The sequence below is a fragment of the Mercenaria mercenaria genome, unplaced genomic scaffold, assembly GCF_021730395.1.
Source record: "Mercenaria mercenaria strain notata unplaced genomic scaffold, MADL_Memer_1 contig_2226, whole genome shotgun sequence".
NCBI lineage: Eukaryota > Metazoa > Mollusca > Bivalvia > Venerida > Veneridae > Mercenaria > Mercenaria mercenaria.
The window spans coordinates 33,873-49,531 of NW_026460271.1; the positions used below are offsets into that span (position 1 = coordinate 33,873).

A 15,659-nucleotide genomic window follows, 5' to 3' on the forward strand; every position below is an offset into this window, starting at 1 on the left:
GAGCGTGGACAGTAGCATGCATTTCCACTATCGTCTATGAAAATGCTCAATCAAAGCGAGCTTGCAGCATTTTCATTTTTCTCGTGTTTGGCGACCTATAGACTTTCAACTTTTCTATGTTAGTCAACTTGTACCTGTTAACTCAATTCGTAGAGTAAATTTGGCCAACTAGTATCCACAAAATTCAACTCGTTCGTTTGTACCAACTTTGTTATTTAATTTGTGATTTAAAAGAAAACCCAACAGATATTGATATTGGTTTGGGAATTTAGAGTTGACAAAAGTAGGTAGGCTACTACTTTACCAATTTTGTTACTAAATAACGTTACACATTACAAAATACGCACTTTTAATATAATTCATATGATTTATAAGTCTTGTGAGCATTTTAATGTTATTTTTCAAAAAAGTTAAGTAAGTGAATGACTAACAATTTAGCAGTTTATAATTTCAAAAACTTTGAATTCATTCAGTAATGAAAGGAAGCCAAGTAGGTTAGGTCGCTGGCTTTAAATTACTTACCCGTCATTTATATGAGTTCAAAGCTTAACCTCTCTTTGGGTGTGAAATTCTTTATGTGAGGGAGTCATCTAGCTTTATTGCGGAAGAACAGTGGTACCCGTATAAGCCTTCAACAATGTTTTGATTGGCACCTGACGTTTTCCTCTACAAACTAAAGAAAAGAGTTTTAGTATTAGAAAATTTATGCGCTACCGTTCATACATATCTTCACTTGTACGAGGGCGGTAGGAAAATATCCTGACTTTTTGTCTTTCTTCGTGCAGCAATCTACGCATATTATTCGTGAGCGAAAACTAGATTTTATAGCACTATACATCGGTCAGTTATTTTCAATGAGAAGTGTTAACCAAAACGTTTTGCGTGTTTAAACGTCTAAAATGGACTATAAGCTGACAGAGATATAACTTTAGTAAAAGTTTTGCTTTTAGAGGGTGAAAAGACTTGTCACATTTTTCAACGGTTGAATAAATGTTTTTTTTTTCTAATGCGTGCATATCCCACTCAAGCTTTTTTAGCTTGGTTTAACATTTGTTGGAGGCAGGACAAGCGTAAGTGACAAGCCTAAGCCAGCCCGTTGAAACAGTGACCCGCTACAATGATGGCGACTGTTTCGAACCAAGACCGAAGAGTGATATTACAGGAAGAAGCTTATCAGTTTAGGATCGATAAAGCATCGGCACATCAGATTTTACACGCAGCATTATGTATGGCCAAGTTAGGTAAGTGTTAGGTGGATACTGAAGCAGCTGACAAGACATAAAAGCATCAAGGGTAACCCAAAAAGAACTTTGGGCTTTTTAATCGTGATGAAGAAGTTAAAACTATTTCCCTCTTCAAGTAACGTTATGCTGGGTTCGTTTTGGGATTCACCTGGAATAATTCTGGCATATTTCATGTCAAGGGTAAAACTGTGACTGTAAGATTCTATTCAGAAGTTATTTTGCAAAAAGGCAACAAAGTCGAGTCCATTATTTGTGGACACAGCCTGAATGACTCAAACATTTCAGCCAATAAAAACAAGTTTCATTTCAATATCTTGACCCAAACTGAAGATATTTTAAAAAAAGCGATCATTCACACAAACAAAAAAGTTCTAATTTTTCAAACAAAATACACCTAATCTGTAATGTATCATTCATGTTGTACCACAGAAAAGTAGTGTTGGTAGAATGGCAAAAATTACAAAATAAGCTATTTATAGTAACAACAAGAGGAAGTAATTCTAAAAGGTCCAGTTTATTTTGAAAAGTCAAGGCTCATTTAGAGCATCTGACATAACAAAGAAATGCAACATAAATAACATAACATAATAAAACAAATTATCACATGTTTGACGTGGCGGGAGTGTAATAAAGCTGTTATAAAAATGATAATTCACTATTGTAATAAAGCTTTGACGTCGACGTCGTTTGTAGTACAGGAGACGTTGGTCAAATTGACTTTTGTATATAGTAAAAGAAAGTAGAATTTTCAATGTTTCGACAGAAAAGCTACCATATGAGAAAAGAACATTACGTTTGTGACTTTCCACATTGAATATATTAAATTCGTTGAATAAAATTGATTAAATGCTCGACAGAGCCTCGCATTTAATATTTTATTCAATTTGTTTAATTAATTCCATATGAAAAGACACTCATGTAATATCCTATATAATAGATGATAGAAAATAAGATGATTCTATTTAATGTGGACTGAGATATTATAATAAACATATTCTGCTGTAATGTTTTAAATGTGGACATTATGTTTTTAAAGAGTATGGCTAATTTAAACAACTTAGAAGGTAGATTTATCATCACTGTTCATTATCTGACAATATTTAATAGTATTGAGTTTGTATATAATACTGATCAAGATTATAAGTCCACAACAAGTGTTTTTCAGTCCACAAAAATCCTGACCATCGGGTATGTCAAAATACACCTAAAAATTTGAAGAAGAATCCATGTTGTACCACAGAAAAGATGTCTCGGTTTTTCCCCGGGGTTTACAATAAAAGGTTGCAAAATAAGCTATTTATAGGAACAAAAAGGAAAGTTACTCTATAAAAAATTGTAAGTCCAGAAATAGGAATCTGCCAAATAAAAAAAGATTGCTCTAGGCATGCCAAAGTTATTGTCTAAGTTAACCCTAAGTGTGACCTTGGCCTTTAAAAAACGAGCCTGGGTATTGCGTGACACTACGTCCCATTGAGACAAACATTTATGACAAATAAAATGAGATTGTTTTATGTATGTCAAATTATTGCACAGACAAGCTCTAAAATGACTTCTGACTCCTAAGTGTGATCTTTACCTTTGAGGTAGGGGTCTTGGAGTTGTCTGCGACACCCCGTTTCATTATAACAAACATTCTAGCCGAGTGAAAAATAAAAACGATTGCTTTATGCATGGCAAAGTTTCAGCCCGGACAAGCTCTTAAATGTTCTTTGACACCTTAGCTTGACTTAGATTAGTTACATTGGGTTTTCGCGCAACACTCCGTCTCGTGGAGGTTAACATTTACGATTCCTCCATACTTATCAAAGTCATAGCCCGGGTAAGCTCTAAAATTACCCTTGGTCCCTAATTTTTACCTTGACCTTTGAAATAGGAACCTGGGCTTTGCATGTGACACTTTGTCTCATGGAGGTTAATTAAAATTCATGCCAAATATAAACAAGAATCCCTATGCAAGTCAATTATGGCCCCGACAAGATGAGACATGACTTTTGGCTTCCAAATGTGCCCTTGACCTTTGAAATGGTAGCCTGTTGTTTTCGCAAGATTCTCGATCAAATTGAGGTAAATATAAATGGCAAATATAAACAAGATTCCCTTACAAAATGTCAAATGACAAGATGACTGGAGCCATTTTGTTTCCGTACTTTAGATCTTTCTTTTTTGACACAACAAGATAGTTTTGGTAGAGTGAAATGAATCCACGAAATAATTTGTTTACAAAAATAACATATTTCTGGTGTCCATAGTTGCTAAAATTCGCAGTGAAAAGTTGTGATTTAAAATGAATGTTTGATGATTGATTCAAGATAAGTCAATTATATTGAAAAGCTAACACATTTCTAGTCGGCTCTATAGAATGACCATAACGTCAATAATCTTATTAACTTTTTTTTTTTAAAAGTAGAGAAAATCTTTGTCACGAAATATATTAATCAAATAAAATACGAATACTGTACAGAACATACCACATGTCTCGTCATTGTAGAAATAGAATTGACATAATGTACATCTAATAAAAGTTCTTGTTTAGACTGCAGATCATCTACGAGAGAAAATTGTGAAAGTCTTACCAACTAAGAAATCTGGTATTACACAACTTAGAGTACTTGTTATTGGACCTAAAGGACATGGAAAATCATCACTAATCAACTCTTTTGCCTCTATTAGCGAAGAAGCCAAACTTACTGCTTGTAACGCTGCTGAAAAGGAGTCAAATGTTACGACAATTGTAAGTTTATTTCTTGAGCTTTAGCCTGTGAGTATGTATCTACTTATACTTTAATTGTACACCAATTACATAGTAGAATTTTTTTTATCAATGGTCAGTTAATAGTAAAATTCCTCCAAATCTGCCAAATTCAAATGATTCGAACATCAGAAAATAGAGCAAAATACACAATGCTTGTTTTCTTCGTACTATTTATAGGTTATTGTCTATGTATCGAGAAATATGCACAAGTTCTGATGCGTGAATATTGCGCAATTTTAGAAGCAACATATTCTTCTGCTGAAGAACGAGTGCATATTTCCCGATGCAAAGATAATAATCTTTTTTACATATGTATCTACAAGTTTTAATGCATTGTAAAAGTAATGAAGTTGTTTAAGGCCTGAATAAGATTGACAATACTGAACTAAACAATAACTTAATTTTATATATATATATATTTATATAGTTATTATTTCAGGTCATTAAGATATATTAAGATAAGAGCTTAGAGTAAAAGATATTTCCATTGTACTCGTAATACAACAAATACAAACTCGATACAATTTGTGTTGGAGCGAAATGTTTCGTCTAATTAAAAGTATCGTCTTTCAAAAACGTATTTTATAACGCTCTTGTGATCCATTTTAAAAATTTAAAGATATTTTGAAAATTTCAAAAGTTCAATTCACACAGTTATATTTCCAGAATAGAATAAGATATACGTTTCTTATATGAGACCTTGCTTCGGAATGGGGAAGGAATAGTACGCATTTATCAGATTAAAATCAGTAAATCCAAATGTTATTTTCACTTTTTAGCGGTTTTAAAACTGCACTTCACAATTCGGAATGTTCTTCGCATACACGGATTGTGTAAAAACCCGTGTTACAGCGGACCTGTAAACATTCTGAAAATAAAAACTTACCTTGTTGTTCTATTTCTTTAAGTGACATTATTTAGTATTCTAACACGACCAGCAAATAACCAACATACATGTAGAGCAAACTCTATCTCGGGTTATTCTGCAATAAACCATTTGTTCAATGACGGCATCCGATCCAGATAAAATCTAGTAATATCTTTGTTAAGAATGTCAACGAAAATTTTATTAAACGCACATAATCCCTTTCATTAAAACGTAGCACCACATTTTCCGGTACGAATATAAAATATATTCAATTTCTTGTTAAATATTATTTCCGGTACTTTTACGCCCCCGAAGTTAGGCATATTAAAATCGCACTGTTCGTTCGTCAGTCCGTGCGTGCGTGCGTGCGTCTGTGTAAATTCTCTTCCATCAATAAATGGATTTTGAAATAACTTGGTATAAATTTTCACCATATTGAGACGACGTGTCATGCTTTAAAAGACCCAGACCCCTAGCTCCAAGGCCAATGTCACACTAAGACTTCAAAGGTGTTTGCGATCCATTTGCAAACCTATGGTGTACGGATAACAAATTAACACAAAATTGTTGTACTCAGTGAAGAACAATACAGGCATAGTCTCGAATGATCTATGAATTATGAATCCTAATCCTGAATGAGGGACTGCGTCTTTCGTGCACGTTCAAGATTTTCTTTACAAAAAATAAAATGTATAGACATAAAAATGTTAAATTACGTCTAATTCGTAACACGCAATAATGACAACATGTGGCACTAGCATTTCGGATAGAGGTATCGGAAAACCAATAACGTGATGTTTACAAACATGTCTATCAATAGATTTAAATGGAACATAGGGAATTCAACATTTTTCTAAATCGTCGAAATCTAAATATTTCTAGTTTTCACACCAATTACAAATTAGCTCAGAGCTAAAGCATACTGTTTATATTAAACAGATCTTTGGACGTGAGAGATCGAAACTAAGCATCGACAGTTAATTTTCTTTTCATTTTTGCAGAAAAAATAGATTCCTTCATGTTCTCTGTTATAACATGGCAGAGATATATCTAAACCGTATTAGCAAATGAGAAAGGTTCAGCATCATATCAAAGATGATGTTGATTAAATACATGTACATAAGCAAAAAAAAAACAATCTTCATTACCCTGATTTGAATTTTGACAGAATTATGCTCCTTTTTAACTTAGAATTTTTGGTAAAAGGTTTTGATAAAGTCAAATATCACTGTTACTGTCAAAGCTATTTAATTTAAACTTAAAAAAGTTATTTACTATCGAAGTTTACACTAGGAAAAACAATCCCCATAACTCTGATTTGAATTTTGACAGAGTTATGCCCCTTTTTAATATAGAACTTTCGGTTAAAATTTTTGATAAAGTCAAATATCTATGTTACTATCAAAGCTATTGACTTGAAACTTAAAATACTCATTTACCATCAAAGGCTTCACCAGGAGAAACAATGTCCATAACTTTGATTTGAATTTTGATAGAATTATGCCACCTTTTAACTTAGAATTTTTGACTTAAGTTTTAGATCAAGTCAAATATCTCTGTTACTATCAAAGCTATTGACTTGAAATTTAAAATAGTTATTTACTATGATCAAAGTCTACACGTAGAGAAATATTTCCCATTACTCTGATTTGAATTTTGACAGGGTTATGTCCCGTTTAAACTTGGAATTGTTTTACTGGCAAAGCTCTAATTCAGAGTCAAGTACTAAGAAAAGTCGAGCGCGCTGTCTTACTGAATGCTCTTGTTCCGTGTTTCTGTCCATCAGAGAGAAGTTATGGTATACATATCGCCAAAAGTTTTAAAGCGAGCGATGCGCTCTGCACGTAGTCATAATGTGGTGAACATTTGTGCCAAGTTTCTTTAATATCCTTCAAGCAGTTCAAATGTTACACATTGCACTCGAAAAAAAGTTACATGACCTTTGACTCCACCCCTAAGTTTGACATTGACCTTGTCTCGATGTGGTGGACATTTGTGCAATGTTTCTTTAAAATCCCTCAAAGAGATTAAGAGTTACAGAGCGGACTCAAAACAAAGTCATATGACCTTGACACCTAAGTGTGACATTGACCTTAAAGAGAGCCACCTTATACAGGCGCTCTGCACGTCGTCTTGATGTGGAGAACATTTGTCAAGTTTGTTTAAAATCCTTTAAGGGGTTCTCGAGTTACAGAGCGGAGTCGACAAACACACAAACAGACAGACAGACAGACGGCCAGATGAACACCCGTGGTATACAAAAATACGTTCCTTCGGGCGTATAATAACAACAAAGGAATGGAGACGCAAGATATTACGTTTTCTACAGTTTTCACAATGTTTTACCTGCTGACCTACATTATGATCCCAGCTAACCCAGTTTAGATTTTTTTTTCATTTCCGACGACGACGACGATGGAATACGGATACACTGTGAATAGATTAGCTCATCTTTTCAACTTTGTCGCAGATGTGCAACTTATAATATTGAAGAACATTTTAGGAAAGTATTATGACGCTAGATCAAATACTTTTTGCGATATGCGTAACAAAACACCTCTCTTGCAAACAGACAGACGGATAGACAAATCCAAATCTTATCCTGTGCGGTGACATAATAAGCCAGACATTAACATCATTATAGGAATGTTTTCCTACCACACATAAATTAAAATTATCATGTTGAGACGGTCCCTTTGAAAAATCGATCGTCTTAGGTGTTCACAGTCCACGTAGACTTAATTCGTAAATGTCTATTTGCTGGGCAATAAATTTGGCTAACTTGGCTAACGGAGCGACTTTTTGCAGATCAGAAACATACATATGAAACTCTTTTTCGTTATCAAGTTTGCTAAAATATATGTTACAGAGTTCATTTTTGAAATGCTCAGACGATCAAAGACAGGTAATTGGGGTTACTATTAAAGCAAAGAGTTCTCTGAACATCAGGTTATTACTTTGTTATTTTATTCTTTTCGCATATCATAATTATTCCCAGCGTTTACAGCAACAATAAACCATGTTATAACTGTTAATAGGTTGGAATAAAAGAAGAATAAACCTTTTTGATTATTTGCAGTATCGCAGCTATGAGTTTCTTGGTGATATGGCTCAATTTCGTGTATGTGATATATCAGGACTTCCAAAGAAGAAAGATGAGGAAATGAGACCGTTTTTGAAAGACATTGAACTGTTAATAAAAGGGAAAATAAAAGACCCCTATGAGGTAATATTGTTTACAAAATCAGACTGCTATTACTATATATCAAGCACTTTACATTTTCTTTAAGGACGCTCGCTACAGTTTCGATTTTTTTTCTCAATAATAGATTTTGATGAAATGTTTTGTATTAAAAGATCATGTTATGATGTATTGAAAAATGAAATAAAAATACTAGGTCACCAGCTTTGTTTCAGTTTAATTTGCCCCTAGATATGGTGCTATTTTTAACATTTTTCAAAATTTCTATACTCCTAAAATATATTTCAGTAAAGTACAATAACCAGCATAAATTTGATATCTAAGCATTTTTATAACGGAAAACAATATATCCATTTGAAACATGCTCAGAGAAATCAAAAGAAAATGATTTTGTAAAGAAAGGAATACTTGTTCAGCAGACCCAAGGGCTATTTTTGCATATTTTTGTCAATTTTAAGTTGGTACTACTATTGATAGGTCACCATATTAGATTTCGCTTAAATCAAATTTCAGCGAGGTGGGGTATGGCGGGTATTTCTACAACGCAGCTTGGTACGAAATACTCTTTCAGTGTTTGAGCAAATGACTTAGAGACATATCAAATTATCAAACGGCAGATTTTTAATAAGCGGATTTTAAGGTGTTTCTGAAGTATTTTGATGTCATAGAACGATGAAAGTTTCCGCGTTGCTCCGAACAAAACCTATAGTTTACGAATACGGATGTACGGTATGGGTACGGTACGTGATTAGAAACAGCTGTGACTCAATGCATAGTTGGAGCGCCGGTATATGTCGCATTGAAGCAATTTGAACTAAAAGTACTTTAAATGTATATATTTTGTAACTATAGTGATACTTACCATAACCTCTAGTCAGTATATTATACATATTATACATTAAATGCGCATTTTCGCCGTACGCGACATTAGATAATCACTTCCGGGCATGCGCAGAAGACCGCTCCAACTCTGCAATGAGCTACATCGATTAGAAACACAACCAAATTGGCACGGTGTTGGGGTAAATATCGACTCGTTTCACTGGTAGGTAATTCCTACAATATTTTTTTTCATGCGGTAATGAAAGAACATTTATGAAAACGTTGTATGGTCATCTCAACCTGTTCGAAATTGTACGCCCGTAGTTCTCAACATGTGTAAATAAGATTTTACGTAATTGATACTGAAGATATTGCGTAAATAAGGCATAAACTGGACTGCTAGCGCAATATGCAAATTAGCTAAACACGTTAAATGGCATCTAACTTATAAATGGCGTTCCCGACTACGAGGCACTACCCGAATTTCATTTAAAATGTCTAACTTGAAAAGCAACGGTCAGGTATGAAATTGGCTGTCTTGTCATAACTAAGTCATTTATCAAGGGATTTTAACATTAATTGGCACAAATGTTCTCCATGATGAGAGTCCATGGAGTGTTATGCGTAAAACCCAGACCCTAGCTTGGAGGCCAAAGGTCAACAGGGCTTTATTCTTGTCCGGTCCATACCTCTGCGATCCATAAAGGGATTCTAATATTACTGACCACAAATGTTCCCCATAGTTAGACGATGTGTCATGCATAACTTTCAGGACCCTATTTTAAAGATCAGATCACACTTGGCAGTCAGAAGCTATCATGGCATAAACAGTGTCTGTTTCGTGTCCGGTCCAGAAGAATGTCATCCATCAAGGGATTACAATATTACTTGGTATAAATTTGTCCCATAATCAGAGGACGTGTCATGCGAAACATCCAGACCTCTAGCTTTAAGGTCAAGGTCACACGTGGAGATCAAAGGTGAATTAGTATTTGTTCCTGTCCGATCCATAACTTTTTCATGCAAAACAGGATTTAAATATCAATTGACACAAATATATCCCTGAGTGAGACACATTGTTGTGCTCAAAATCGGACCCTTAGCTGATAGGTCAAGGTTACACCTGGAGGTCAAATGCCAATTGGGCTTTTCATCTGTCCGGTCTGCAAGTCACCAATCCTCAAAGAAATTTTAATATTACTTGGCACAAATGTACTTCATAATAAGACGACGTGTTTTGCGCAACACCCAGACCCCTATCTCAAACGTCAAGGTCACACTTGGAGGTCAGTGGGAGATAGGATGGTTTTGTATGGTCAATAATTCTGTCAATCATGAACGGATATAGACTTTACTTATCACAAATGCTTTCCACAATGAGCCAACGTGTCTTACGCAACTCCTTATCCTGAACTCAAAGGTCAATGTCACTGTTTGAAGTCAAAGATCAAAAGGACTTTTTATTCTTTTCGATCCATAACTCTGTCATCAATTAAGGAATTTTAATATTACCTTACACAAATCTTCCCCATAATGAGACAATGTGTCATGGGCAATAGCTAAACAGCAATCGTAAAGGTCAATGCCACACATAAAGGTCAAAGGTTAACATTGCTTTTTTCCTGTCCAGTCTTTAAAATATTTTGATATAGGCTCATGTGTCAGATGGACCCAGTGAAAAAATATGTTGATGTAGTTTTCTCAGAATAACTTCCTTTTAGTATGATGATTTCTTATATTTTTCTCAAATTTTCCAACCAGTTTCAAAATGAAATGTTATAAAAATAGAAATTAAATACTTTTTCATATTTATAGATGGTTTTTGTACATGTATATGCAAATTTTAATCCAAGTGTTGTGTTTTGTAAGAAATAATAAGTTCCCAAACGTGGTTTATCGTAGAATAACCCGAGTTTTGAGTTCTTATGCGTAAGAATATATCACGAAGGCCGTAGGCCTGAGTGATTTATTGTTTCGCATAAGAACGAAAAACTCGGGTTATTCTACGATAAATCACACTTGGGAACTTATTATTTCGATTCTAACATGACATACTAGTATCAACAGTGTTAGAAAACATGGTAACTACTTTTTACGACCGTGCTACGCACCTGGATCGGATGACGTCATTGCACGCGAGTGGTTTATTGCAGAATAGCCCGAGATAGATTTTGCTCTACATGTATGTAGGTTATTTGCTGGTCGTGTTATAATACATATTGTATATATAGTACAATATTGTTTATATATCACTGACTTTGAAATTGCCTGTGGCAATAGCTTAAACCGGTCCCTTGCCTCGCTCTCTTTTTCAACATTTTGTTCCAAAGTTATGCGACAGTATAAATAAAACTTTTCCCCGCCGGATGAATGTCTTATGTATGTAAAGATAACTAAAGGCATGTTATGTAAATCACAAAAATGGTCATGTATAAATGTATAAGTGCCAAATACGCATGTAACGTAACACCAAAAAAGTAGTGTGTCTCAAAATAGTTCTCGCAGACGTAAACTATTTGTTAAATGATATCAAACAAGTCATCTAATTACGTTTCAAAGATATCATTAGTTATCGAATGTCTTCTTGGGTGAGTTTGCAATATTTTATAATTGACTTTGATCGACCGCGTGTGGAAGAGTCATTTAGATATTTATATACCCATTTTAAGCTGTTTATTTTAGTTTACCGAAGAGACAATTTCTGAAGAAAACGAACATTTCGTCGCAGACCCTTCATTATCAGAAATGATTCACTGTGCCATATTCGTATTCGATTGTGTTGAAGTCTACGAGATACACCAGTACTATAAAGATAGCGTGATGACATTATTGGATGCGATTAACAAGCAAAGTATGTATTTACTTACCCTATATTACAAAAAACTTGATTCCTCTGCAAATCACATACAGTAACACAAACATTTTTTTTCTGCGTCAGAAAAAATACTAAAGATCTGTAAATTCTAGAAATGCTTGTCCGAGTATATTTATAATTACATAATACTGAAAAAAATATACATGAAACTTTTGCAAATGATATGTGTGTACCTGCACATATTAAGTAAAACGTCGGAAATTTACATGAGAAAAAGAGAGATGTCCTAGACCGAAATTAATACATTTTGAACGGACATTATATAATTTCCATGTTATAAGCTGAAACCTCGACCCGCGCTGTACACGTTGATACTTATTTAAATGCCTAAATGTTATTTAATCCATTTTAGCGGATAGAATATATTTCTATTTCTTTACTGATCAAAGAAAACAAGCTAACACAAGAATCCCTCGCCAACAATGGTTTTCATAGGCAATGTAGAAAACTAGTGCTACGTCTAGAGCCAGTACGTCCTTTCATGCACACCAAGAGAACGTTTCATAGGTCAAGTACAACTGTGTGACAATAGAAAATTATCACATGAAAAAGTGTGTTGAACTACTTATGATTTACTATTTTCGTGGCATACGCTCATTTTTCAAATGGCAACCGTATAGAATAAAATCCACAATATCTTGGTCAGTTTAGGTGATGAAACTATTAATGTGGTAGAAAAAAGAGCTTAGACATTGGCCTTTTATTAGCAGTATTTAATTTCGCATTTCATGAATATAAATGAAAAGTTTACAAAATGACAGCCTACATTTAATGTATCAAACATTTTTAATATGTTCTTAAAGTCCCTCGGTATTTTCTAAATTAGTATTTTGTTACTCTGAAGAAAATAATTTACTCGGCATTAGGTATGTTTAGCTAATTCACATATAATGAACAAATGCTAAATCCAACATCCCAGGAAATAAGATATTACTAAAACTAAAAAGCATGATAGAATAAACTGCGATAAAAATGTGATAATGTGAGCTGTATCATAGTTTGATATAGTGTAAACAAAGCTGTACGTAACATACTTTATACATTTTACGTTACCATTTCAATAATTATGTTTTATTGTATCGTCTTATTAGAAATAGTCTAGGAATAATTTACTATTAAGTTACTTAATACTCTAACAAAACAGTATAGTTCCATACTTGTCAGGTAGTGAGACCTTTTCCTTGACGGTGCTTGAAAATACGTTACTACTTATTAGGTTGTATCTAAAAATATGTAAGAAAAAAATGAAATCACCGTTATGTTTCACTTTGACTATGAATTTTTGTGTATAGATTAAGTATGTTACATCCATGACCACATCAAATCTCTGATAAAGGGTTACAATGGTGTTCCTAATTAATAGTAACTATTGTTTTGTGTGGTCGTAAAGTGTATCTCTGCAGTCATTCAAATGAGTTATAAAGTATTCAGAAATGCATTCTTTTGAAATGTACTTATTAATAAAATATCTACTGTTGAAAGGCCACACAAAACAAAAATTAACAGGTTCTTGAAGTAAGATCGTTAGATTTGCAAAAGATTGCCAAGAATGGAAACTATATTAAGTGGTAGAAACAAATGTAAAACATGGCTTAATGGATATAAAATGAGAAACTTATAGTTATCATTCTGTATAATTTAGAAATATCGTAAAGTATCACTAATTTTGAAATATTGCATATAGTTAATGACTATACTATACTAAGGCATTATGTGTCAAAAGTACTTCTTAACCTTATAACATATTTTAATTAATAATATGAAACTTTAACATTAAAAGCACTAAATACTACTCAAGACTTTTAGGATGAGACGAGTGCCTTCTGACTGACACTGAATATTGCTGAAAATATTTTGCCATAGAAATGATAAGTTTCTGATATCATGACGAAATTTCTGAATAACATAGTTCATGTTACAATATTTGGCAGCGCGAGTACAGGAATTACATTCTGCAACGTCTTGATGATGTTATTTTCACTTTAATATAGCTTAATACATGTAAAGCGTATTTACATTTTGCTCTTCTGTTGGCTAGCTCTAATGAAAAATGCGTTGCCTTATAACCTATTGTTTATTAAAATGGAAAACAACTGACCAAAGAAGAACATCAGTTTTTACACATATAAACTGTAATATTGACTTAACAAAATATCATAGCAACTTGTCTACTTTGTGGCAGTTGTAATAATTCCATGACTGTAATCACCTTATTTTGTTTGAATGACATTCATTACAATTTGATCGTGATGCATTTTGTATCATTTCATTGTAAATGTATTTAAGTCTATTGCTACAGTTTGTACTTTTCACAAAGAAAGGTCATGCGCATAACGCGCCTTCTTAATAGCCTTTGATGCTTCATTTCATTGAAGTTTAGACTTCATATATTACGATCAAAACATAGCTTCCATCCCTTACTGTATCTCATAATGTTCCAGTATATCTAGGAATATTCCACTACTTAATTCAGTGTAGTCAGTGTCTGTATATTTTGTTTTTTAATGTTTCTAACTGAATTCAGTAGTTTTCTTCATTTCATATCCATCAAGTTCACCTATGTTTCTTTTATCTTAGTTTGTTAACACTGAAGGAGCACAAAACTGAATCTTAAGTTCTTACTTTAGATACACGTAGTTTCCTTTGTTTGTTAGTTTTAGTTAAGTACCGCTTGGAACAGTAATTCAATTATGTAACGCAGGCAGTTAAGCTAACCAATGTTCCTGGATTTTGTATTGATACTTCTCTGTTATCCGCAAGTAACTTCCAACTTCTCCTTATACATCAAAAGTGGTGATCGAATGAATTCAGACATAGTGTATTTCATAAAATCATTACAAGCATAGTTCGTGCAAGAATATCAAAAACTTCATGATCCGTACATCTGTTTTCTCTTTATATATTGTTTCTGAAATGAAAATAAACGCTTGAACTTACAGAATGTGTTTCCCTACTCACAAGAATGGCTGCATTTATGAGCTTTATATCACTGATCACGAGACAGAACAGATTGGTAGTACTGTGTATTGTATTGATATTTCGTTATCACATCAAATTAAAACGACGCAGAAACACAGAACGTGTCATATATATTTCAGCCAAATTCTTTGTTAACAGAAGAAGAAAAAATCTTTTGAGGACTTGGTACAGTTTACATTGAAAAATGGCTTTTGCCCTTTGATAAAAATTGCTAAAATTAAAATGGCGTGAAATATCATCGTTTTAACAGAATAAACTATAAAAAAATATTACGTAATATTTCGGTTTCGAAGAACGCATGTAAAGAATATTTATAAAATATGCTTCAAGTTCGTGTCGATTGGTCGATTGTGTTTCTTTTTTATCTATACTAGTTCAGATGATAGTGTGTAGTTCTGCAAATCGAGAGGTCGTGGTCGTGATATTCCGCGTATTGCAAATGTCCTCCATGACGGTATGATAGAATACATTTCCTTCTCCGCTACCCCTCCTCTTATTCATATTGCAAAGTTCTCAGTACTGCTAGAGAATACGTTTTCTTTTAAAAAGCAAGGAATACTGGTTTTACGTTAACATACTGGCGTTATGTAACCTACTTAAATTGTACATTTTTATAATTATTTATTATAGTCTGTTCACAGTTTATCAATACACATTCAACATAATAATTAATAAAACATTAATACAGCGTACAATTTATGAATTAAAAGAGACTGCGACAGATAAAGTTGACTTCTACTATAAAAAGCCAGACATAACTTTAAAACATACTTATATATACCGGTATAATCATTAATTACAATTCTATCATTATCATCTAAAGTCTAGGAAATAGACATAAAATACTAAAACGGTCTCATTTACATTGAACAACAGATGAAACAACTGTTTACAGACTGTCCTAAATAGCTACATTG

At 33.4% G+C, this 15,659-nt stretch overlaps 1 protein-coding gene across 1 annotated transcript in view; it reads left to right on the forward strand.

Moving 5' to 3' along the window:
• Positions 1 to 11,739, forward strand: part of LOC128552278 (interferon-induced protein 44-like) — a gene marked incomplete at its 3' end in the record, with an annotated part of 36,670 nt that extends 24,931 nt beyond the window's left edge. Inside the window, exons 3-5 of the mRNA XM_053533308.1 lie at positions 3,778 to 3,975; positions 7,944 to 8,090; positions 11,571 to 11,739. Coding sequence (XP_053389283.1) covers positions 3,778 to 3,975; positions 7,944 to 8,090; positions 11,571 to 11,739 — 514 coding nt within the window. The remainder of the gene's footprint in view (positions 1 to 3,777; positions 3,976 to 7,943; positions 8,091 to 11,570) is intronic.
• Positions 11,740 to 15,659: the final 3,920 nt, after the last annotated feature.